Source organism: Dama dama, chromosome 2, assembly GCF_033118175.1.
Source record: "Dama dama isolate Ldn47 chromosome 2, ASM3311817v1, whole genome shotgun sequence".
NCBI classification, from domain to species: domain Eukaryota; kingdom Metazoa; phylum Chordata; class Mammalia; order Artiodactyla; family Cervidae; genus Dama; species Dama dama.
Genome location: NC_083682.1, coordinates 4024177 through 4050869, shown reverse-complemented (window position 1 = coordinate 4050869; position 26693 = coordinate 4024177). Strand labels below are relative to the sequence as shown.

Genomic DNA, 26693 nt, shown 5'->3' with positions numbered 1-26693 from the left:
CGTCAAGGTGTGACCCACGTGGTGGTCAAGACCAGAGAGAGGCAGCCATGCCCTGTCCCACCTCATCCCAGTGGACACCCTGCGTTCTGTCCCTGTCAGCCCAGTTCACTTTTAAATGCAAGAGAGTGGGACTTCCCTGGTGACCCAGGGGTTAAGAATCCACCGTGCAATGTTGGGGGGGCGTAGGTTCAATCCCTGGTCGGAAAAGTAAGATTCCACGTGCTGTGGAACATCTAAGCCTGTTTGCCTAAACTACTGAGCCTACACTTGCTCCGGAGCCCATGTGCCGCAGCTAAAATCCTTGTACCAAGACAGAAGATCCTGCGGGCTGCGTCCACAATCCTGTGCAGCCAAATAAATAAATATTTTTAAAAATTATAGATACAAGAGATTGGGAGGAAAGAAAGACTTGGAAATAAGTGAACTATCTGCTATATTAAATAAAGAAATAAGTCCCTCCCCCCAAAAATATATAGTCCCTCTTATCTAACATCATATACAAAAAGGAACTCAAAATGGATCAAAGACTTAAATATAACACCTAAAACTATAAAACTCTTGGTAGAAAACATAGAGCAAAATCTTCAGGACATTGGATTTGGCAATGACTTCTTGGTTATAACACCAAAGGCATAGACAACAGAAGAAAAAATAGAAAAAAAAAAAGAGGGGTTATTATGGGATTATATGAAATCATTGATGTGAAACTCTTAAAAATTGGAAAGCACTATAGAATGTAAAGAATCTTCCATTCAATAAAAAAAAAAAAAGACAAATTGGACCTCGAGAAAATTTTAAAATTTTGTGCAGCAAAATACACTGTCAACAGAATAGAAAGGCAATCCATAGAATAAGAGAAGATATCTGCAAATCCTATATCTGAAAAGATATACAGAACTCATAAACTAAATGGCAAACAGCATGATGAAAAAAATGAGCAAGGGACTTGATAGAAATTTCCCCCAAAAGATGTGCAAATGGCTAGTGAGGACATGAAAAGATGCTCAACATCATTAACCAGCAGGGGAATGCAAATCAAAACAACAATGAGACGCCACCTAGCACCCATTAGATAGCTACTATCAAAGGGAAAAAACACAAAAATCAAATGTTGACAAGGATGTGGAGAAAGTGGAACCCTCGTATATTGTTGCTAAGAGTGTAAAATGGGGCAGCCACTATGGAAAACAGTATGGAGGTTCTTCAAAAACTCAAAACTACCACAGGATCTAGGAATTCTACTTCTGGGCATGTTCTCAAGTGAAAGGAAGTAAAAGCAGGGTCTTGAAGCGCTATCATAGCAGCTTTATTCACAAAAGCCAAAAAGGTGGAAGCAACCCAGGTGGCCCTGGGTGCTTGAGTGGACAACCAAAAGGGGAGCATCGTTCAGCCTTCTGAAGCAAGGGGACTCCGACACAGGCCGCGACATGGGCGAACCCCGAGGACACGCTGCTCCGTGAAATAAGCCGGACACTAAGGGACGAAGACTTTGTGGTTCTGCTTATAGGAGGTCATGGCAACCCACCACAGTGTTCTTGTCTGGGAAATCCCATGGACAAAGGAACCTGGTGGACTACAATCCATGGGGTCACAAAGAGTCAGACACGACCTAGGACCAAACTAACAAGAGGAGTTAAGTCCATAGAGACAGATAAGAGAGCGGTGGGCTAGGGGAGGGGGATGGGGGGTTCGTGTTTAACGGGGATAGAGTCGGGCTTCCCTGGTGGCTCGGGTGGTAAAGAGCTTGCCTGCAATGCAGGAGACTTGGTTCAATCCCTGGGTCAGGAAGATCCCTTGGGGAAGGGAATGGCAACCCACTCCAGTATTCTTGCCTGGAAAATCACCTGGATGGAAAAGCCTAGCAGGCTACACCCCATGCAGTTGCAAAGAGTCGGATACGACTGAATGGCTAACACACACACAGGGGACAGAGTCTCAGCTGGGCAGGATGAGAGAGTTATAGGGGATGGATGGGTGCCATGGTTGCACAATATTATGAAGGTATTTAATGGCATTCAATACCTGAATGGCATTTAAGTTGACTTAAAACTCAACATTCAGAAAACTAAGATCATGGCATCCAGTCCCATCACTATATGGCAAATAGATGGGGAAACAATGGAAACAGTGAGAGACTTTATTGTGGGGGGCTCCAAAATCACTGCAGATGGTGACTGCAGCCATGAAATTAAAAGACATTTGCTCCTTGGAAGAAAAGCTATGACCAACCTAGACAGCAGAGACATTACTGAGAAAGGTCCGTCTAGTCAAGGCTATGGTTTTTCCAGTAGTCATGTATGGATGTGAGAGTTGGACTATAAAGAAAGCTGAGAGCCAAAGAATTGATGCTTTTGAACTGTGGTGCTGGAGAAGACTCTTGAGAGTCCCTTGGACTGCAAAGAGATCCAACCAGTCCTTCCTAAAGGAGATCAGTCCTGGGTGTTCATTGGAAGGACTGACGTTGAAGCTGAAACTCCAGTACTTTGGCCACCTCATGCGAAGGGTTGACTCATTGGAAAAGACCCTGATGCTGGGAGGGATTGAGGGCAGGAGAAGGGGACGACAGAGGATGAGACAGTTGGATGGCGTCACCGACTCCACAGACATGAGTTTGAGTAGGCTCCGGGAGTTGGTGATGGACGGGGAGGCCTGGCATGCTGCTGTCCACGGGGGCGCAGAGTCGGACATGACTGAGCGACTGAACCAAACTGAATGCCATTCAAGCTGGTACACTTAAAATGGCTAAGATGACAGATTTATATTTTGGGGGGAGTTGTGGGGTTTTTTTGTTTTGGTTTTTGCTAATGCAGCCTGGAGTCTTTATTTTTTTTAATTTATTTTTAATTGGAGGATAATTGCTTTACAGTGTTGTGTTGATTTCTGCTATACCACAAAGTAAATATGCGTATATGAATCTCCCTCCTACCTGTTCCATCCCACCCACACGGTCATCACAGAGCACCCAGCTGAGCTCCCTGTGATATCCAGCAGGTTCCCACCAGCTGTCTGCTCCCCACCGTAGTGTATATATGTCAACGCTACTCTCTTCATTCACCCTAACCTCTCCTTCTTCTGCTGTATCCACAAGTCTGTTCTCTATTCTTGCCCTACATGAAGTCAGAAAGAGAAAAACAAGTATTGTGTATTAACACTTATGTATGAATCTAGATTTATGTTTTGTTTTCCACAATTAAAAAGAAAGAGGAGTGTGTACATGTCCATCCCAGACTCCCTAGCCATCCCTTCCCCACATCCTTCCTCCTTGGTGACCATCAGTTCATTATCTAAGTCTGTGAGCCTGTTTCTGTTTTGAAAATAAATTAGTTTGTACCATTTCCTTTTAGATTCCGAATACAAGGGATGTCATACGATATATGAATCCTGGTCTCCTGTCCAGCAGGAAACTGGCTCCTGGTCTCCTGTCTACAGGGCAGAGTGTGGACTTGACTTGGGGGAGGGCAAGCAAATAATTACATAATTTATTAATCAGTTGATCAGTGGAAGAGTTACAAAGAGCTGCCAGTGTGGTAAATGCTCATTCCCCACCCAGACCCCTTCCGAGGATGACACCTTTATCCCCAAAGCTGCTGATGGCTCCGAGTCCCCCTGCTCCTTGACTTTCCCAGAAAGGAGGAACCACCACGCCCGTCTAAGCCTGTGAGGGTCTGCCACTGGCTACCAGGGAATTCCTCCACTTTTTTTTTTTTTTTAAAGAAACATTTAGGATTCAAATGCTAAATCAAGAGTAATTACAATTCATTTTCATTGAAGAATGACCCTGAGACCCCAGGACCCCTTGCCCCATCACGTTCTAGAACAGAGGAGTGCATCAGTGCAGGCTTCTGGGTGAGAGGTGGGTTTCCCGAGTTCCCTTTAGGAACCGGGCAAGCCAGCCCTCCTCCAAGAAGACCCCACCACGCCCAGATGCGGGCCTTTGTTCTGCCTGACATCGACTCCTAACACCTAGCCAGAAAAATCATCCCATCAGCTCGAAGATAAAAAGGATTGAGACCTTAAGACTGTAATTAAGTCTCATAGGAGAATAACAATGACGATAGGGAAGCGTAACTGTTGTACCCAGCACTTCACAAGCAGTGTGTCCTCGGTCCTGACACCGGGCCCCTGAGGCACAGGGAAGTCTCCTGGCTCGTCCAAGGTCACACAGGTGGAGGCACCGAGGCTCGCCCGCCCTCCGCCCTGGCCGTTTGGTCACCAAGGACGAGAAGAACGGAGGAGGAGATGCCCTAGAAGTCTCCCCACCCCTGCCCGCTTCGTGGCCACCTATTCTCAGCCCGGCCAGCCACATCCTTTCCCTGCTGTCCCCAGGCCCACCCTCACCGTGGAGACGAGGCCCCGGGACCCAGCCTCTCTGCCTCACCTCCTCCCTGGCTGCAGGGTGAGGGTCCCACCCAGGCCGGGATCTCTGTTTTCCTCACTCGGGTATTCCGAGCTCTTAGGACTGCGCCCCGCACACAGTAGGGATGCAACAGATAAGTTGGCAGAGTGAATGAATGAGTTTTCAACCCCCTCTTTGGAGAGGGCCAGTGTAGCCACTATCAGCCTAGGTTAGAGGCTGGAAGGCCAAATGGGAGCTCAGTTCAACTGCAAGATTCTGCCAACCGCGGACAGGTTCTCACCCAGAAGCTGGATGAAGCTTTCCGTGTTTGGCCGGGATAGACCTGGACCTGGGGGGCCACAGGGGACAGCTGGAGAAAAGGCCAAGGCTGGGCACGGGTCAGGGGTTCACCCGCCCCCCCACCCCCACCCCAAGGAGGAGAAAGAATTACCCCTCCTACTTCCCCGAGGGCTGCAGCAACCAAGGCCCACAGACGGGGTGGCATCACTTAACAAGAATGTGTGGTCCTTCAGTCCTGGAGGCCGGAAGCCCGAGGTCGAGGTGCGGGCAGCTGAGGAGCCCCTCTGAGGCTGACAGAGCCGGGGCCAGGCCTCTGCACGCCCACTGGGGGTCTCGGTGCCTTGGCATCTCCTTGCCTGGAGATGCATCACCTCAGCCCTCCTCCATCCACGGCTGTCTCTTTCCACAACCTTCCTTTTATAAGCACGCCAGTCATATAGAAGATTACAGCTCATACTAAGGACCTTATTTTAACTCAATTCCCTCTGCAAACACCCTGTTTGCAAACAAAGTGCATTCTATGTATGGAGGTTCAGACTCCAATGTGTCTTCTTGCAGGGCACACCATTTAACCCATAACTTTGTCCATGTATTTTTGTCCTCCCTAGATCACAGGCATCAAAAATAATAATGTGATGTCTTAGCAACATAGGTACCATTAAGGAACCCCACAGCTGGTTTTTCCAGTAGTCATGTACAGATGTGAGAGTTGGACCATAAAGAAGGCTGAGCACTGAAAAACTGATGCTTTCGAACTGTGGTGTTGGAGAAGACTCTTGAGAGTCCCTCGAACATCAAGGATATCAAACCAGTCAATCCTAAAGGAAATCAGTCCTGAATGTTCATTGGAAGGACTGGTGTTGAAGCTGAAGCTTCAATACTTTGGCCACCTGATGAGAAGAGCCAACTCATTGGAAAAGACCCTGATGCTGAGAAAGATTGAAGGCAGGAGAAGGGGGCAACAGAGGACAAGATGGTTGGATGGCATCACCGACTCAATGGAAGTGAATTTGAGCAAACTCCAGGAGACAGTGAAGAACAGGGAAGCCTGCAGTCCACAGGGCGGAAGAGAGTGCGACACGACTTAACGACTGAATAAGAACAGCCCTGATGGCTTTTTCTTGCCACAGGGCAAAAAGCCCTGTGGGTCTTTTTGCCAACCAATTGGATATATTTTGTGGGGGCGGGGAACCCAGATTCTTGGCCCATTAGGTCAGTACTCAGTTTTTTGTTTTTTTTATTGCTGTTGACACGACTGAGACCTCCTATGCCACGTCCTAGTAGAGACCAGTTGGATATATATATATAGTTGACTCAGAGCTCATGAGACAATCTGCTCCTTTGCGGTGACTGACACACTCTGGATGGTTCTAGTCTGTGTGATTTTATTCTAGTTCCTCTTATTAATATTAATTGATTTGTTTGGTTGTGCGGCTCTTAGTCGCAGCATTCAGGGTCTTTGGTTGCAGCATGCAAAGTCTTGGGATTTCCCAGGTGGCTCAATGGTAAAGACCCCGCCTGCCAAGCAGGAGAGGCAGATTCTATCCCCGGGTCGGGAGGATCCCCTGGAAAAGGAAACAGCAACCCCACTCCAGTATTCTTGCCTGGGAAATCCCATGGACGGAGGAACCTGGCAGGCTACAGGACACGGGGTCACAGGGAGCAGGCCACGACTCAGAGACGGGGCACGCATGTGGGAACTCTTAGCTGCTGCATGCGGGATCTAGTTCCCCAACTAGGGACGGAACCCTGGCCCCCAGCACTGGGAGCTCGGAGTCTTAACCACTGGACCACCAGGAAAGTCTCTCCAGTTCCTTCTAAGTCTCACTGGGGTTCATTATGTTGATTTCAAGACCCCTTGGTGAGAGGTTGAAAAGTCTGCTTGGGACAGTCTTATGACCAGCTCCGGGAGCCACACTCAGGGAAGTACAGAGCAGTCAGCCCTGAACAGGCCAAGGTGAGGGGCACGGCTCTGGCTAGTCCCCGGGGGGGGGGGGGGGGGGGGGGGGCGGGCAGAGTGCGAATTGGCCCCATCGGGAGAATCAGTTGCAAGAATCAGAGTCATCACTCTATGACACTCACACACACCCCCCACCCCAGGCTCCTGTCTTCAAGGCCACATTTGTGTGGACACAGCTGGCTAAAATTCATCTCCCCCACCCCCAGCCCCAGGCCCAGCAAGGCAAGGCTCGGGGCCTCAAATAGACACGGGGAGACAGGGAGGAGGGAGTCACATATTGGCATCTCAAGGCAGGTTTTAATCGTTTGCAACACCTTCCCCAGTCACACTCATCAAGGCCAACGGGACTCTTTCTACACGTGGCGAACGTGTTCCATTTATTCTGTGTTTGGGTGTGCACAGCACATACGTCTCAGTATAGGTCAGCACCTGTATAAAACTACAGTCAGATTCTGAAAACAGCAGTAGCACAGAAACCGCAAATCCCCGTCACAGCAACAGAAACACTTCACGATATTTCAAAGATTCAACGACACCTCTAAACGCTTCATGTTTGATTCGCTGGATATCTACACGTGGTCAAGGACGGCCAAGTTCTCCCCTTAAGACATCTGAGTTCCTGACAATCTGATCGGGATCTGAGACAAGGCGTCGTGCAATATGCAAGGCATCTGAAACAATCTGGTTTGTTACTATGTGAATACAGTAAATACAGAACAGCCATAAATTCCAGCCCCTGCTCCCCCCCAAACCTTCCCCCCTCCACCCCACCCCCACCCCCCGCAATCAGCACCCAGATCTCTGAGCATCGCTCAATACTCCCGGAGTCTAGGGCGTGGCTTAAAATTTTTTAAAAATTTTACTACCCGGTCAGAACAGCAGTGTGAGATGTAGGGTCCCGTCTTAAGTGGCTTCTTTCTTCTAGGCTTCAGTTTAAGAACAGTATTTTAAGTAGATGATTTGCATTTGAACAAAGAGTTTTAAAAAGGAATGTGAAAGACAAAAACGCCAATCAGATTTTCCAGTCTTGCTGTCTGTAGACTCCCATAAAGTTAATTCGGGAGACGGTTCAGAAACATCTTAGGAGAGTATTAAAGTCTTGAGGAAACATTCAGAGCATCTCTGGAAGCAAGCTAAGGTCATTTTGTATAAACTCGAAAAAGTCATTCATTAAAATTAAATGTTTGCCATCACCTCGGAACTTTTTTTAAACCTCACCGACCCTTGCCTCTTCCATCTTTGCTTCCAGGACAGGGGTTACATTTGTAAAATATATAAAGAAAAATATAAGGTTACTTGGTGACCATACAGTGGACTCTAACAGCTGTCTGCAAATATTTTCACGATGATTATCCTTACTAAAAGTAAATCATGGGGTAAAGATAGCTCAAACGTGACAAGGTTCGAATGGGGCGCACCAAGGCTATCTGCAATCCTTTTTGGCTACATATGGGAAAAAAAAAAAAGCCACTTGGGATGGCAAAACTCTACACTCGGTCTGAGCTTTCTGAAGATTTTGCCAGATGAGCAGTTGAAGGGCTTTTGAGGTAGATATGAAATCCACTTAAATCAGGAATGCAACGGACAGAAGCAGCACCTTCCTGCACGCAAACTGCCTTAAGTGTTTTTGGACAATTACAAGGACATGTCACCTAAATGAATAGCTAGTTCCAGCCCAAAGCTTCCCAAACACAGGGAAGTGTTTTTAAAAAGAAGATATATGTATATGTATATATATATATATATATATATATATATATATATGCTATTACTTATCAGAAGTCTCCGCTATCACAAACTGTCTCTCACCCCTCTGGTTTTGGCGGTGGTTATAAATCCAATCTTGTCCATTCCCAGCCTCCCAGTGGTATATCAATTCCTCTCCATCAGATTTTACAAAATCGCTTTGTTTTTGCCTTTTTTCCAACGGCCACAAAGAAACAGTGGCTGTGGCCGGTCCAAAAAAGGAAAACAGGAGTTTATAAAGTTGCCCACGGATCTCCCCCATCTGGTAGACTGAGGAAGATTGACTGCAGCAAAGTTCAAAGGTCAAACATGGCAGATCTAAAAACGGAGTGGCCGCGGTGGTCTCGACAGCGCGCTTTCTGTCCCCGAGGTAAACCGATACGTCCCGACGAATATCTTCAGGGAAGAAAGGGAGTGGGGCACTGCAGGATGCTAGGAAGGGAGCCAAGCCTGGGAGCTTCCTTCACTGGCTTCCAAAGCCCCAGGAAACCTTTCCAGGCACAGAGATGCTCACTGCCAAACCACAGGGGACAGTGCAAAGCGGGGGTTGATATCGGAGGCTGACCTCACCGGTTTAATACAAGGAATAGCAGCAGCCACTTGTGACAACTTTCCAACAAGTTGAATAAACCCAGTGGGAGGGTCTCTACTGTTTTACCAGAAAAACTCAGGCTTTGGCAGGGGGTGCGGGGGGTGAGGGGGTGGGTGGGTTGCTTTTGTTCTTCCAGAAAAATACAAAACACATCCACAGAACCATAAATAATTTGGTGGCAATATATACACATTTAAATAATTAATTTAAATATCTTACATCTACTCTTGCATTCAACTGTCCATTTGAAGAAAGTGCACCAAGGGGACCCTCGGTATTCCCCTCCCCGGGGGGCGCTAAGGGTCACAGCCTGGGGAGAAAGTGGGTGACCTTCATGGTGGGGGACACCCGGTTCCCCTTCTTGGTCTTCCCGTTCTTACTCAGGGCGATGAACATGCCGGGGTACCGGTAGCACTCGTAGGCGTTGTAGTTGTTGGGGAGGAGGATCTCTTTGAACTTGCACTCGTCGGTGAAAAAAGGCTGGGTGGGGGGGAGGAGGAGCCGTGTCAGGGGGCCATCGCGGGCCAAGGGACCCCGGGGGCAGTGGTCAGGGACTCCTCTCTCTCCCAGCCCCTCCTTGGCTGGGAGGTCCCTCCTGGGAAGTCAGGGTATCCAGACTTTCACAGGGTGAGGAGAGGGACCCCACCAGTCCCCAGCAACTGCTCCTCCAGGCACCTGCCCGGCACCTGGGAGCCAGAACAGCGCATCCTCAGTGTCCGCCTAAAGACTGCCATCCTGCCCACGGGGACCCGCCCCGGGGGCTCCAGGCAACAGCTCCCGATGGCACCCTTGACCCCCTGGCAAGTGACCACTCAAGGATTGCGGGAGCGCTGGCCCTGTCTTGGGCCTGGGCCTCTGCTTTGGGCTGGCTGGGCATCCCAGGTGGCACAGTAGTAAAGAATCCCCCTGCCAATGCAGGGGATGCAGGTTGGATCCCCGGGCTCAGGAAGATCCCCTGGAGAAGTAAACTGGCAACCCACCCACCCACTCCAGGATTCTGGCCTGGGACATCCCATGGACAGTGGAGCCTGGCAGGCGACCCTCTGTGGGAACGCCAAAGAAATCCAACAGGACTGAGCGACTGAACAACAAGGGCGACCGGCCCTGCCTCAGGATGGGGGTTACTTTCAATCCCGCGACCCCCACCGCAGCTCCACGATCCTGGCGTCGGGCGGCCTGGAAGCGTCACGATGCTGCCCGGCTCGGCGGGGCCCACGGTACTCACCGAGCCGTAGAGCCTGCCCCGGCTGCTCATGGCCACGAAGAACCGGCTGGCTACCCCGAAAATGCTCACCACCCCGCGCTCCACCGGCGACAGCTCCAGTAGGCCTGGGGGCGGGGCGCGGGTCATTCCCGGGCGCCGGACCCTCGGCCCGAACTTCCCACCTGGCCCCCTCCTCCGCCTGCGCCCCTTCAGGACCCCCACTTGTGGGGGTGGAGATGAGTGTAAGGCCGCCCCGCAAGGGCTCCCGGAGCCCCGCGGGCTCAGCCCCTGTCCCGGCCCCGCGCCAGCCGCACCCAGTCCGGGACTGCAGGAGCCGGGTGGCCCCATGCGGCCCGAGTCCAGCCCCGACGTGGGCGCGCGAGCCGGCCCCCCGCGGGTTGCCGGTGGCTGGCGCGCTCCCGGTGCCCACGGGCGAAGGCGCTGGAATCCGGCACCCAGATCTCGGACTTCTGAAGGCGGGAGGCGGGCTCGGCCGCCGGGTTGCACAAAGCCAAGACTGCTGGCGTACCCGGCGTCTCTACGCCGGAGGGGACCGGACACCGAGTCCGCTCTGGTTCCCAGAGCCCAAGAGCAGGTGCCGGCGAAACCTTCCTCTGCGGGCTGGAAGGGGCTGCCGCTGCCCCGGGCCCCGACCCTCCCCGTCCGGCCCGCCCCACTCACTGTCACTCGTGTCCGCGTGCACGCCGCCGATGCGGCCGTCGGAGAGCACCTGGAGGTGGAAGCCGATTCCCACGTTGCAGTACAGCCTCCGCAGCCGCTTGATGCCCAGCAAGTAATCGCCGGCGCCGCTCTGGACGGCAGCCTCCTTGGGCTGCGCGGCCACTGGCAGGCGCGCCAGCGAGCGAGCCACCAGGCTCTCCCAGCGGCGCTCCAGCTCGGCCTCCAGCGTGCCGTTGGGGGCGGTGGGCGCGGCGGCGCCCCCTCGGCCGGCCCAGGGCGCCAGCACGGCCAGCAGCACCGCCGGGAGCAGCGCTGCCGCGGCCGCCCCGGGCCCCGCCATCCCCGCCCTCGGGCCGTGCGTCCGCGGGTGGGTCAGTGCGCCCGGGAAGCCGGCGGCGAGCTCGTCTGGGGCTGCGGGGGGCCTGCGGGAGCGCACTGCCTGGGCCGGGGCAGGTAATGCCCGGCCGGAGGTGGGGGGCGGGGGGAAGCGGGAGGCGAGTGACGGGGCCCCCGGACGCCGGGAGCTACCTGGGCTGCATGGAGAGGCGGGCAGAGGTGGCAGGACGCACGGCTCGGGCTGGGACCCTGCGGAGCGGTGCGCGCCTCCCTGCGCGCTGGGCCCGCGGCCGCCGAGCCGCTATATATAGCCGATAGCCACCCCCCCCCCCCGCCCCCTTCTACTCCCGCAGGGGGCCGTTCGCGTTCGCCTGGGCGCCCGGGGCGCTGTGGCGCTCGCGGCGGCTGGTCTCAGGCCGCCTGCCAATCAGCGCTGGGGGAGGGAAGGCGGCCGGGGCCCAGCACCGCCGCGGCCACCTGGAGGGTCCCCGGGCCCCGCCCCTGCCCACGGACCTGGGGGTCCCGACCTGGCGTCTCCTCCGCTCCTGTCTTTCCGCCCAGGTTTGGCCTCTTGCACTTTGCCCCTGCCTGTCGGGTCTCCGTGGGTGCCCCTCTCGGCCGCAGCCCTCAGCCAGCACCCTCGGCTCGGAGAAGTCACTCCTGGCGCTTTGCCTTTCAGGGCTCCCCAGAACCTGTGCTCTGCTGGGACCCTGGGGGCCCACTTGGGAATGAGGGACGGGTAAGGGGAGTACACACCGGGAGGAAGAATCCAGCGCTATGGGTGGAGGGAGGCAAGGGCCAGGGGCTGGCCACCTGAGCGCTGGTGGCCAGGGATGGAGCTGTGGACACCAGGAGGAGGCATGCCTTGAGCAGGGGGCCAGGACGGGTGTCGCTGAGAGAAGACGGGGTGCGCTGGTGCACCCCCAAGGCCGCTGGCCCTGCACCCGCATACACACCTACTGCCACGCAATGACAGGGGGCAGGGCCAGAGAGGACATTGCCGCCCCCCCCCCCCCCCCCGCCCCTTCCCTTTAATTCTGCGGCGGGAATATTGCGGAGCCAGAGACAGAACCCCCAACCCCACCCAGGCCTGGCTTTGGACAGGCTCCCTTCCCCCACCTGCTGTCCCCACCCCCCACCCCCACTGTGCCCATTATGGCCTGATGGGGCGGGGTCCAGCAAGATGCTGGCTCACCCAAGTGTGAAAACCCCTGTTCTCAGGAGCACCTGAAGAGGCTGTGGCCACCTCCCAGCAGCCCCGCCCAGCCACCGCAGCAGGGGGCCTGGAGTCACCTACCCCCAGCTGCCACCAGTGCCTGTGACAAGGTGCGTCATTCCGAGGCCATTGCAGCCTCCCCACCTCCACCCCATTCCTGCCCGAGGTGCCCGGACCAACCTCCGTGGCCTGCTGGGGCTCATTCGCACCACAGAGGGGACCTCGGGGGCTTGAGGCCTCCGGCTTGAGCCCACAGACAGGGCTCCCAGGGCTCAGTGAGCGGCCCTGGCAGGACAGACCCCCGGTCTCCGGTTTCCTCAGGGAGGTTCCTTACTCTCCTCTGGGCCTGTGGCCTGACCACCCAGTGGCTGCCCAGGCCAGGCCTTCCTGGGAGGCCAGGTGACGGCTCTAAGGCCAGATGTGCAGCTGCGTGGACCCCGGGCCCCCCTCCCGACAGGACACAGGACACCAGGATCTGCCCCAGCTCTGAGCCTCCCCGTCTAGGTGACCTGGGCAAGTCCTGCCACCCTTGGGCCCCAGAACCCTTACTTACAGAAGAGCTTGGAAGGTGGGCTCGTCTCTAGGTCCACGTGGGTACCTGCTCTTGGGGGGTGGGACCCAGGCCCTCCGAGCCCTCCCCCCCAGCTCCTGGTAGGGTGTGCCCCTCTTCCCACAACCCCCATGGGGAGCTCCCTCCCCAGCTCCACTCTTTGCTGGCGAGTTCAGCTCAGATTGAACCTGGGTTTGATTCCTGGGTCGGGAAGATCCCCAGGAGGAGGAAATGGCAACCTACTCCAATGTGTGTTCTTGCCTGGAGAATCCCATGGACAGAGGAGCCTGGCGGGCCACAGTCCATGGGGCAGCAAAGAGTCGGACACGAGTGAGTGACAAGTTACAAGAGGAGGATATAACACGGTGGTCTTTCCGCTTGGCCCCGCCCTGCCCACCCCCCTCGCCCGTCGTCTCCCAGAGACTCCCCACCAACCGCGGTCCTCAGGATCTTCCTCCATCTCTCCAGCCTCTGGACTGCTCCCTGCTCAGGGCTGCCCTCAGATACTAGCCACTCTGAGATCTGCCATGACGCGCCCCTCCTCTGCCCAGCCCATCTGGTTGTGGTTTCTTCTCGGCCCTTAAGGGGCCTTCCTTTCCTTGCTGACTCCTCCTCTCCACTAGAAATAGGCCCTGATGCACCTGAAGAGGCTGGTCTACCAAGAGTCCTGTGGTCCCCACTTCAGGGTCCCATGGAGGGTCTGTCTCTCTTAGTCATGTGATGTTAGCCTTTCACTTCTGATCCTGCTCAGTTTCTCCATCTGTATAATGGGTATAGTGGGCAGGAGGAGAAGGGGATGACAGAGGACGAGATGGTTGGATGGCATCACCGACTCAAGGGACATGAGTTTGAGTAAGCTCCTGGAGTCGGTGAAGGACAGGGAAGCCTAGCGTGCTGCAGTCCATGGGGTTGCAAAAAGTTGTATATGACTGAGCGACTGAACGACAACAACGTAATAGGCATAACAGTAACTCATTTCAGGGGTCGGCAACCTCTACAAGAGAGGGTGGGCTGTAGGGAAAGGATGAAAGCAGTCAGTCCTTCAAACCGCCAGCTCTTGGGGCCCAGCTCACCGTCCACGTTCAGAATGTGTGAAATAATCACTCACATTTTTATCCTACGGGAGGCCCCACCTCGCGTCACCAACTGTGCCTGGAGGGAGAAAGTGTCAGACGGAACAAAAACTCAGAACTGAAACCGGCCAGTCCCGCCTACAGTCCTCTGGTGACCTTTTCTAACCTACAGAAAAATTGCGATGTCATGTCTTCTTGGTTTCTTCTCCTTTGTAAGAGTGACAGGGCTTCTCAGAATCCCCAGCCCCAGCTGTTAAGGACTTACTTGGCTTCCTAGTAATAATAATAATAATAATAAAGTGCTGCATAAAGATTCAATTCCAGTCCTTAGGGTGGAGTGTCAGGGCCCAGCTCGGGGCAGGGCTCCCAGGCTGCAGACTTTGCAGACTTGCTCAAATGTTTGCTTGTTCAACTTCCTTTTCTTGATCTTGGTGAGAAGACCCTCACAATGGCCTCAAGGGGAAGGTTAAGGCTGTCTACACGGGCTGCAATTGCTGGGAGAAATATCAACAACCTCAGATATGCAGATGATACCACTCTAAAGGTAGAAAGTGAAGAGGAACTAAAGAGCCTGTTGATGAGGGGAAGAAGAGGAGAGTGAAAAAGCTGGCTTGAAAGTCAACACTCAAAAAAGTGAAGATCGTGGCATCTGGTCCCACCACTTCATGGCAAATAGAAGGGGAAAAAGTGCAAACACTGACAGTTTTCATTTTCTTGGGCTCCAAAACCACTGCAGATGGTGACTGCAGCCATGAAATTAAAAGACACTTGCTCTTTGGAAGGAAAGCTATGACAAACCTAGACAGTACATTAAAAAGCAGAGACATGATTTTGCCAACAAAGGTCCGTCTAGTCAAAGCTATGGTTTTTCCAGTAGTCATGTACCAATGTGGGAGTTGGACCATAAAGAAGACCGAGTGCCAAAAAATAGATGCTTTTGAACTGTGGTGCTGGAGAAGACTCTTGAGAGTCCCCTGGTCTGCAAGGAGATCCAACCAGTCCATCCTAAAGGAAATCAATCCTGAATATTCATTGGAAGGACTGATGCTGAAGCTGAAGCTCCAATAATTTGGCCACCTGATGCGAAGAACCGACTCATTGGAAAAGACTCTGATGCTGGGAAAGATTGAGGGCCGGAGGAGAAGGGGCTGACAGAGGATGAGGTGGTTGGATGGCATCGTCAAGTCAACGGGAGTGAATTTGAGCAAGCTCCAAGAGATGGTGGAGGACAGGGAAGCCTGGCATGCTGCAGTGCATGACTTAGCAACTGAAGAACAGCACTGGCCGCAGTAACCCAGTAAGCATGGTTTCTTTAAGAACATCCAAACAAAGGGGAAGTTAGGCCGGCTTTTTGAAAGCCCTTTGGAAATTGTGGCTAAATACATATAACATAAAATTTACCATATACCAGGACTTCCCTGGTGGTCCACTGGTTAAGAATTCACCTTCAAATGCAGAGGACTCGGGTTCAACTCGTGATGGGGACATTAAGATCCCACATGCTGTGTAGCAGGCCGACCAAGCCTGTGAGCCACATCTCAGACCCAATGCAGCCAAAAAGAGGTAAGTCTACAAATATTTTTTCCAGAAAAGGAAAAATTTTTCTACTATCTCATGTCTAAGTGCACAGTCAGCAGCGTCAAGAATGTCCACATCGTGTGCCTTCACCAGCCATCATTCTTCTCCGGAACTTTTTCTTCTTCCCAAACTGAAACTCTGTGCTCAGTAAATGCTAATTCACCATTCTTCCATCTCCATCAGTGTGATTCCTCTAGGGACCTCCTATAAGTAGAATCACACGATATTTGTCCTCTTGTGTCTGGTTTATTTCTCTGAGAGTAGGGGGAGAAGGAGGTGACAGAGGGTGAGATGGTTGGATGGTATCATCAACTCAATGGACATGAGTCTGAACAAACTCTGGGAGATAGTGGAGGACAGGGAAGCCTGGCATACTGCAGACCCTAGGGTCGCAAAGAGTCGGACACGATTGAGTGACTGAACAACAACAGTGAAAGTCCTTGAGGTTTATCCACACTGTAGCTGAGTCAGGATTTCCTTCCTTTTTAAGGCTGAACCGTATTCCACTGCATAGCTGTAGCACATTGAGTTCATCCATTCTGTTGGTGGACATGTGGGTTGTTTCAACCTTCTGGTTGCTGTCCATCATGCTACTTTGAACACATGTATGCAAGTATCTGTTTAAGACTTTGCTTTCGCTTCTTTTGAGTGTCCACCCAGAACTGCAGTTGCAGGATCACATGGTCATTTCTAAGTCTAGTTTAAAGATCCTCCATACTGTTTCCCGCAGGTTTTTGTTTTGCTTTTTGTTGTTTCTGCTTGTTTTTGGCCATGCCCCACGGCTTGGGGGAATCTCAGTTCCCCCACCAGGGATAGAACCGGGGCAGGGAAAGGGTGACTATTAACCTCTGCACTGTCAGGGAACTCCCTGCGTGTTTGCTTGATTTTAAAATTGTATTTTATTGAAGTGTAGGTGATTTCATTTCAGTCAGTTCAGTCGCTCAGTTGTGTCCGACTCTTTGCAACCCCATAGACTGCAGCCGTTAATTTACATTGTGTTAATTTTTGATGTATAGCAAAGTGGTTCAATTATACCCATATATATAGATATGTATATATACTCGTGGCTTTTTTTTTTGGATCACCGTGATCGTGGGGCATCAAGGGGATGGGATTCAGAGATGAGTCTGTGTCCACGCCATCCCCTATCTTTGCTTCTCTTCTGGCTCCTCTTCAATGCTGGGCTCACGTGGCCAGGTCCGAGGGATAGACACAGGGCCAGATTTTACAGCTGGAAATGAACAGAGCAACTCACCAGGTAGAGGCATGCGTGTGCGGGTCTCGGCACATGTTAGACACTCAAGCCTGGGGAAGCGAGCTTCCAGGAGAATTATATGAGGTGACAGGTGCTCAGCTGGAAGGGGGCCGGGGCACACAGTCTTAGTGGGTTGGCAGGTGCCGCCCCCCTGCCCAAGGGTCCCGGGCTCGGCCTGGCCCTGCCTCACCTGTGTCTCTTGGGCAATTTGCTTAGCCTCTCAGTGTCCAGTGTCCACCTTCACATGGTCATGGAGCAAAGAAGAGGACGCAGACTCGTGAGGAGCCCCGGGCGCTGTCCCTACCGAGAACCACCAGGGACTGGCAGCATCTCCCCAGATGACCGTGTGGTGGGGACGTGTCCTCGGCACTGCGTGCTCTGGGATCCCCGCTGGCGTTTTCTCCTCCCCCAGCCCTGGGAGGTGGGGCCGGGCTCACCATCTCCATTTCACAGAAGAGTCCACGGGAGCTCAGAGCCTTTGAGCAGCGCAGTCAAGGTCACCAGGTGGCCAACAGCAAAGGCGGGACACACACTCGGGTGCTGGACACCAAACCAGACTGTTTCCTCACGTGCCAAGTGGAGCTCGTGTCTGCCCGGTGGGGTGTCCGGGGTCTAAACTGTGTGGGTGAAAAGCCTTGCCCCAACCAGGATGGAAGTCCAGCTCCACAGGTTTGCGCCGTGACCCCGAGAGATCCATCCGCTGAGAAAATCAAAGCGTGAACTCGCTGGCGGCCCCGCGGTGAGGGGCTCATGAGACCCACAGTCAGACCCAGCTCCCCATCTGCCCCTTTAAACATTTCAGATCAAAGACAGAGCTGGAGGGACGCAGCCCTGGGTATTGAATCTGACCCTCTGGTTTCACAGTGGTCCGCAGAAAGCCAGAGGAGAAAGGGGCCACCGGTGTTATCCTGAAGTCCAGCCCCCTTGCTCACGTCTCCTTGGCTTTCTAGGTCTCCGGCTGCCGCCGAACTCCCAGAATTTACATCTTGGGGAGGGAGGGACCCCAAACCAGCAAACCAACAAGATCCCGAAGCTTGGAGACCGTGGGACACACACCCAAAGGGTCATGGAGGGTCCCAGGGTCCTGCGGCCAGCACCGCTGAGACCGACAGGATGAAAAGGGGCCTCCATGGAAGGGTTGGGTGCCCTCTGCGGATGGAACAGTGGGGCAAGGGATACCTGGGTGTTTCAGAAGCAAGAGGTGCTGGGAGACTTGGGCAGGCCTGTGGACCTGGGCCGGGGTGGGATGGGGTGGGGCGGGGGGGGCTGCCTCCCCTTCCAGGGGTGCTCAGGCCAAACCTCAGCTCACCCTGCAGAGCGTGGCTGGTGGGGCTGAGCACCAGGAAGGCTGGGGTCGGAGCATCAGAGGCGTGGTCAGGGCGTGGCTCACGCACCCCTAGGCTCAGGGTCCCGCCGCAAACCCGACACTGAGATCCACCCTCTTCCCCTCAACCTCTGGGTCAGTTGCAGCAGTAGGCGTGAGAAGACGAAGGAGGTTCCCTGCACCCCAACCACTGCCCCCCCCAACCGCTACGGCCCCCCCCAACAGCCGCCACCTACCCCACAGCCTGAAGGCCCTCAGAGGAATCACCATGGGGGCGGTGGGGGTGGAAGAAAGGTCCTTCAAAAAGTCAGCTCAGGCCACTTCACCCCTCCCTCCCATGTCCCCTCCTCTGTTTGCTCCCACCCCAGGCCCCTGGATGGACTCTCTGAGCCCAGGGAGGGCTCTGAACCCTGACCTCAGGCTGGGTGTCACATCTGTGCCGCACTGGGTCTCTTTTCTTTCCCTCTCTCCCCTTCTAGGAGAGGAAAGCCAGGAAAAAACCTCAAAATATTACCCTCCCTTGCTCGCTTATCTTTCTGGGTATTAATCAATCCTAGGCCCCGAATCAAGGGGCAATGATTTCCCAAAGACTGTTGGGGTGATGGGATGCATGGGCCAGGCTGGGTCCAAAGGCTGGTCCCTCCTCTGTGGGGCTGTGTGGCCTCAGGCAAGTCACTCACCCTCTCTGAGCCTCAGTTATTATTATTATTATTATTTTTCTGTTGAGCTGGCCTATAATGGTGTTCACCACGGAGGGTTTGTGGGAGGATTGAGTGAAATGAATAGAGATAGGGTAGAAGGGTGGACGAGTGGGAGGAGGGATGATTGTGTTCTTAAGAAAGTGGGTTTCTTCAACCACACCTCAGCTTCTCAGAGCCAAAATGGAACAAGCCATGACCTGGTGTTTCAAGAACCCCTGGTGTCTCTTCCCAAGGCTCACCTTGTCTTTGGAGGCTGTGGGGCTTGAGGCTGATGATGGGGTTGGTTCCCTTCTGCTTCCATCCTAATCTCCCGGAGAGGGGCTGCCAGAGCCCAGATTGGGAGGGAGAGCTAAGAAAGGTGTCTGCAGTGGTACCCAGACAGAGTATCTGACTGTCTCTGGACACTTCCCACTGGGGCTGGGGAGCAGACTCATGTGGTCTTACTGCAGAAAGGAGATTTCATCTTTGGGGCTGCTCCCTCCCTTCATCTCTCCCTCAGGTCTCTTCTAGGCACTTCTGAACTTGCTGTGTCACCTGCCTAAGATGCTGTAAGGCCCACAGAGAGTTGCTATTCGTTGTTCATTGCTGTTTGCCAAGTTGTATCTGGCTCTTTGCAACCCCATGGACTGCAGCACTCCAGGCTTCCCTGTCCATCACCATCTGCCAGAGTTTGCTCAACCCCATGTCCACTGAGTCAGTGATGCCATCCAGCCATCTCATCCTCTGTCGTCCCCTTCTCCTCCCGCCTTCAGTCTTTCCCAGCATCAGGGCTTTTCCAGTGAGTTGGCTCTTCACATCAGGTCGCCAAAGAATTGGAGCTTCAGCTTCAGTCTTTCTAAAGAATATTCAGGACTGATTTCCTTTAGGATTGACAGGTTTGCTCTCCTTGCTGTCCAAGGGCCTCTCAGGAGCCTTCTCCAGGACCACGGTTAGAAAGCATCCATTCTTCGGCGTTCAGCCTTGTTTATGGCCCAACTCTCACATTCGTACATGGCTACTGGAAAAACCATAGCTTTGACTATACGGACTTTTGTGTATCTGGATAAATCTGCCCTGTCCGAATACGGATTTCTACTGACCTCAGTTTGGAAATTACTAATGGCGTTTTTTTGTGGGGGAGACGTGTGCATTTCTTTGTCCCCAGGAACAATCAGTGGTGAGGACCTCAGGGGCAAAGACCTCCCCCCTCAGGCCGGGCCGCCTGCCCAGAGCAGCCTTGCTCAGCCCGGGTTTCTCTCCTTCAGGGCTGTGGGTGTCTGTTGGGAACCCCAGCTCCCCCTTTCCTGGCCCACTGTCCTCAGGGTCAGTTTCATCCTCGTTGTGTGAATGAGCCGTCTCCCTTGTGCTTTTCCAAGCTGAAATCTGAAATTTGTTGTATATATTTGCAAAGAACGTCATCTCTAATGTGTTTTAAATACTGACATTTTAAAATAAAATTCTTCTGTTTCTTTTTCAATGTGTCCAATGAGTCTAAAAAAACCATAACAATTTGTCTTCCATCTTTTTTTAAAAAAAAAATAGTAACAAGCTTTACACTAACAGCCAAAAACCATAAATCACGGCTTTTCTCTTTGTATTTATATTCCTCCCACCAGTTTTATCCAAATTTAAGGTAATTTTAACCTTGAAAACCTTTTTTGATAATCTTGTCATTATTCTTTGGAACAAAAACTTTCTATGAACTGAAATATCTTTAAAGTGAATTTCTTGTGACTATTAGCATTAAATATTCTTGCTTTGGATTTTGCTTTCATCAAAATTCTTATCATACACTGTTGATCAAGATACCATGTGTATGATCATAAATAATGGACAAGTAGAAAACACAAATAAAATTGCATTGAAAATGAATCTTTTAATTTGAGACATGATTTGAGGGTTTTTTTTTTAATTATTTCATATAGTCATTATTATTTATTGCTGGAATAATGTGGAATTTGGCCTCCATTTCATTCTCATTTTCTATTTCTCTTCAGGTAAAAGCCAAAAAGCCTATTCACAGAAATAACTAGAAGGAATGGAAGGTTTGTTATGGTGACATCACCCAGGGATTTGAACACCCGCCGAAGTATATGTTCAAAATCACATGCAACTTATCATCAAAAATGTATTTCCTGCTGTCTGCTGACACGCTAGACCCTTTTTTAAAGTTGAATATAATCGCGTAACAATATTGTGTTAGCTTCTGCTGCACAATGACGTGAACCGGCTACTCGTATACACGTATCCCTCTCTCTTGAGTCTCCCTCCCACCCCCTGTGCTGACCGAACTTGTATCCCCTGCATTGGCAGGTGGTTTTTTTACCACTGAGCCAACAGGAAAGACCCTAGATCCTTTTTAAAATTTGTTGATAGCAAAGACTCGGAAGCTGCCTGAGTTGGCAAAGGTTTTTTTCAGCCAAGCTGTGTGACCAGGTTCCCCGACCAAGGATTGAACCCAAATCCTCTGCGGCAAAAGCACAGAGTCCTGACCACTGGACTGCCAGAGAAGCCCTGGCAGAGGATTTACCGTCAGTCGTTGGAGTCACACTTTCTCAGCTTCCTGCAAGGTCATCCCAAGGTCTTTTCACCTGAAAAAGGCCAATTAATTATGCCATTTATTCTTTTACTCAGAGGTACACTGTTAAACCTGTTATCATGGAAGGAAAGAAAGGAAAAAAAAAGAAAGGAAATGGGACGATTGCCAATTTCAAACTGGCTTGGCCACCGCTACACCCTGAAGTTACAGGTTTCGTTCATCCCACATACAGGAAATTTTCACCATAGACCAACACATCACTAAGGTCAGTCCTTGGGGTGAGAGGTCAGAGTACCATCAGAAGATATCCTAGAGATTGTTCTATTCTGTAAAGTTTGTTTATTTACTTATGGCCGCCCTGGGTCTTTCTTGCTGTGTGGCCTCTCTCTGGCTGTGGCGCGTGGAGGCCTCTCTTTGCTGTGGTTTGCGGGCGAAGCCTTCGTTTGTGGTTCGCAGCCTCACTGCGGTGGCTCCTCTTGTTTCTCCGGAGTACCGGCTCTAGGGCGCTCGCTCGGGCGACAGGAGCTGTGACTTACCGGCTTTAGTTTCTCTGCAGCATGTGGAAGCTTCCTGGACCAGGGATCAAACCCGAGTTCCCTGCATTGGCAGATGGATTCTTACCCACTAGGCCACCAGGGAAGTCCTAACTACACTTTTTCAGCTCAGACAAGAGAGTTAATATGAGTGTCCATAGCAGACTCCCTACTTAGGACTTGAACCGTGAGGAAGGCCATAGGCGGACACATCCATTTACAGACAGCAAGGGCCAGATTTCTGCCCTGAGCTGGGAGCCTGCTGACCTCAGGGGTCTCTCTATCAGAAATGCATCTTTGTCCACCATTGGATTCGGGGGGGGGGGGGGGGGGCGGCGGCTTGAGGCAAGGTCATTGAATTGAATCGTCCTGTCTCTGGACCTTTGTTCCCCAAGACATCTGCATTCCCAGCTCCCCAAGGCAGGCCAAGTTGCTTTTCTCCAGCCACCCTTGACCCTAGAAGGGGCTGCTTCCAGTTCAGGGAGAGCTGGAAGGAGTGTCGCTTGCTGCTTCCCCTTGTTCCTTTGCTTGCCAGAGGCTTCTGCACCAGACAAGAGCTCCCAGGTGGGTGAGGTCTAGTGCAGGAAATGAGACTTTCTTTCGGGATGTGGGAGGAAGACCCAGTGAGCAGACCTGGGAGGGGTCCATCCTAGGAGAGCGCAGCTTGGCAATGGGTCTTGTGCTCTTGTCTGTTCACCAAGTATGACCATCCTAGACAGCATATTAAAAAGCAGAGACATCATTTTGCTGACAAAGGTCAGTCTAGTCAAAGTTACGGTTTTCCAGTAGTCATATACAGATGTGGGAGTTGGACCATAAAGAAAAGTGAGTGCCGACAAATTGATGCTTTTGAATTGTAGGACTGGAGAAGACTCTTGAGAGTCCCTTGGACTGCAAGATCAAACCAGTCAATCCTAAATGAAATCAGTCCTGAATATTCATTGGAAGGACTGATGCTGAAGCTGAAGCTCTAATACTTTGGCCAGCTGGTGCGAAATGCTGACTCCTTGGAAAACACCATGATTCTGGGAAAGACTGAAGGCAGGAGGAGAAGGGGACGACAGAGGATGAGATGGTTGGATGGCATCACCGACTCAATGGACATGAATTTGAGCAGGCTCTGGGAGATGGTGAAGGACAGGGAAGCCCAGAGTGCTGCTGTCCATGGGGTCGCAGAGAGTCAGACACGAGTGAGAGTCTGACCAGCAGCAGAGGTGATGAGGGCTGGGGCTGCCGCATGGCTGGGGAATGGAGCAGAGGAGTTCTGCGTCCCTTCCCCTCCTGTCCCAGCTAGCCCCTACTCCCCTTTCAGACCCTAGCTCCACCTTGACCTTTCAGAGAAGCCTTGCCTGACCTCTCGAGTCCAACCCCCACCCCAGGGCACAGGGTGGCCAAAGCAAAGCCCAACCTGGGGCTGTAGAGAAAGGAGATGATCTTGGCTCTGGCGCTGAGATGAAAGGAGCCCCCCTGGCCGCTCCGGGCAGATGGAGGCTCACTGGGACCCCTTAGCCACGCCAGCTCCCATCCTCCACCCACTGAGTCCTCAAGACCTCCGCGTCGTTGGTTTGTGCTCTCGCTGCCTCCAGGCCGGGACCCCCGTGCTCCTGGGGAGCCCGCAGTGCACCTGCTCGCTTGTGCCCAGGGCTGCCCCAGCCGGGGCGCCGGCTGCAAGGGCTGTCTGTGCTTGGCCCTGGGAGAGGAGCCCAGGGTGGGGGCCAGACCCGGGCAGGATCCAGCGACCAGACTGGGAGCAAGGAAGCTAGAGAAGCGTGGCCTGGCCTTGGGCGGGCTGGCCCGGACCCCCGCCCCATTTCACACGGGTCTACGGTTGTAGCCGGCAGAACACAGTCCCACTGAGTCCAAAACGTCCGGAACTGAGCTGCAGGAGCTGCTTGTATATTCTGGAAATTAACCCTTTGCCAGCTGTTTCATTTGCTCTTATTTTCTCCCGCCCTGAGGGTTGTCTTTTCACCTTGCTTATAGTCTCCTTTTGCTGTGCAAAAGTTTAATCAGGTCCCACTTGTTTACTTTTGTTTTTAGTTCCGTTACTCTAAGAGGTAAGTCCTAGAGGATCTTGCTTTGATTTATGTCATCGAGGGTTCTGCCTATGTTTTCCTCTAAGAGTTCTATAGTTTCTGGTCTTACGTTTAGGTCTTTAACCCATTTTGAGTTTAGCTTTGTGTATGGTGTTAGGAAGTGTCCTAAGTTCATTCTTTTACATGTAGCTGTCCAGTTTTCCCAGCACCGTTTGTTGAAGAGGCTGTCTTTGCCCCATTAATTCTGTAAAGCAATTACCCTTCAATAAAAAATAAATTAATTTTTTTAAAAAAGAGAGAGAGACCAGAAAGAAAGGGAAAAAAAAAAGAGAAAGTCCGGAAGCCAGTGCTCGTCTGAGTCCCGGAGGCAGTTTTCCCTCCAGCTTCGGCCTCGTTGGCTACGGCCCTGGTGCCCACACTGTACTGCTCACTGGTCCCTACTCCGGGAGGGCGGGGGAGGCGCAGGCACACCCAGCCTCCGGGTAGAGTGACAAGGGATTCCAGGCTCAGTACACAACGGGAAGTAGACAGTATTTCCCCATCACCTTATTACTGCTATATTACTGCTGCCCCTGACAAGGGTGTCCAGAGCTGCTGTGGTCCATTCTCTGGGGCTGTAAGGCCTGTCTGACTACCCCTTTCTCTGGCGGTGAGACCCTTGGGCAGATTCTTCCTCAGCCTTCCCATCTGCAAAATGGGTAACAATGGGGGGAAGATCTGAGGAAAGTCCTAAAGGAACAGACGCTCCATCCGCCTTTGCTCCTGAGCCTCTGACATCACCCCGGTGGGGCCTGCCTGCCGCCCCGGGCCGGGGGTGCTCACCCTCCCAGGGCCGACACAGGCCTTCCCAGGCCCCCGATCTTGACGACTAGAGGCCTCTGCCGCCTGCTCCTTGACATCCCACGCGCCTGCCTCTAAGCCCGAGATGCACTTCTAAGCCGGGGCAGACCCAGCCTGCTATTCTGGGGTCTTCTTTCAACTATTTTGGCAAAGACCAAATGGCAGCCTCCTTTAAAATAGATGCTCCCAGCCCAGAGGTCATTCCCCGAGAACCAGGTCAGAGCAGGCCTGGACTTTTTCCCAGCCGCTCATTCTCGTTACACCCAGACCCTGGCATGTATAGCTATAGGATGAGGGCCCGACCGAACCTGGGGCAGAAGCCAAAATAAAATCTGGTGGACCCTCTGCTCCTCGGGCTTCTCCGTTTCACAAACGCTCTGCCTTTCTCTGTGAAACCGCAGGGCCGGCCAAGGAGGCGGCCAGGAGGCCAGGGTGAATTGGGATCCAGCCACGGCTGCCCAGCCAGCTCCATTCTCGGCCACCCCATGAACACGCATCTGGGAAGAAAAGTCTGCGTCCTGAGTCCTGGGAGGCCTGCACAGCAGCGGACTTCCTGAACGAGGGCTCTGGTCACTGGGCCCCACTTCTCTGTGTCCTTTGCCAGAGGAGGGAGTTTGCTCACCTGCATCTGTTTGGTCCCTTAAGATCACATCTATCCTTCCCAGGTAGCCCCGGTGGTAAAGAATCTGCCTGCTAATACAGGAGACACAGGAGACAGGGGTTCAATCCCTGGGGTGGGGGGGAAGATCCCCTGGAATAGGAGATGGCTACCTACTGCAGAATTCTTGTCTGGGAAATCCCAAGGACAGAAGATGAGATGGTTGGATAGCATCACTGACTCAATGGGCCTGAGTTTGAGCAAACTCCAGGAGATGGTGAAGGACGGGGAGGCCTGGCATGCTGCAGTCCTTGGAGTCGCAAAGAGTCGGACACGACTGAGCGACTGAACAACAACAAGATCAGATACATGTCATGGCAAAGGAGACTTAAAAAAACAAAAACAGGAAGGAATTCTAACAAGATGAAGCTAAGTCAAATTGTACTAAAGATCACATTCCACCACGCCCCAAAGACATCACGTTGCAAAACGGCTCAGATGTGCATCCTGGTACCCAAACGCTGGCCACTGACTAAACTGGTCTCTTCCATTCCTTTGGCTCGAATGGTTTTCCTAAGTATTTTAGCAGTCTTGGCTGTACCCTCCTTCCCACTCTGACCTTGGTAAGACAGTCTTGTGGTGGCACCAGGCCTGCAGGGCAGGGAGCATTTTGCTCACGCTGAGGCTCAGTAAGTCATTCAACAAACCTTGGCTGAGCCCCTGCAGGTGCAGGCTCTGTCCCAGGCTAAAGGATGTGGCAGAGGGGCCGTCACCCTCCCTGCCTCTCAGAGATGCCTCTCCACGGGGGAGGAGACCCTGAGCAAGGAGCCCCCCACGGATGGGAGTTTAGAAATGGGATCCAAGGATCTGCAGGTGGGATATGATGGGGGCGAGGGGCCCTGACCTGGTCTGGGGGTCAGGGAGGTGTCCCTAAAGAAGAGACATGTGGTTGACATGAAGCTGCAGTCAGGGCGGAGCAGGTGATTCAAGCAGAGTACAAGGCTGGGAGGTGAGACCCAGGGGCCTCTTGGGGGGGGTGAAGAGCAAATAGTCCAGGGGGGCAATGCCAAGAGCTTGAAGGGACCAGCAGGGCTTTGAAAAGGCCCCAGGCAGGTACGGATGGGGGAATACTGGCTTTTCATTAAAGGCGGGCCCTCTGGCCTCTGTGAGTCCTCCAGGGGTGTGGGGGATTGGGAGACGTGAGGGGGCGGGGGTCAAAGGACTCCAGCTCAGGGGAAGCAGAAAAGGCTTTACTTTTCACCCACATGAAACCAAACCTACAGGGAACTTGCCTCTGGGTCCAGTGGCTTAGACTC

General features: G+C 52.8%; 1 protein-coding gene across 1 annotated transcript; it reads right to left on the bottom strand.

Annotated features, from left to right (window-relative positions):
* Positions 1-9237: 9237 nt before the first annotated feature.
* Positions 9238-11159, bottom strand: FGF4 (fibroblast growth factor 4). Its single transcript, XM_061156357.1, has 3 exons — positions 10820-11159; positions 10160-10263; positions 9238-9414 (listed from the first exon to the last, which is right to left on the bottom strand). Exons 1-3 carry the CDS (start codon positions 11157-11159, stop codon positions 9238-9240), a joined length of 621 nt encoding a protein of 206 aa, XP_061012340.1.
* Between the last annotated feature and the right edge of the window lie 15534 nt (positions 11160-26693).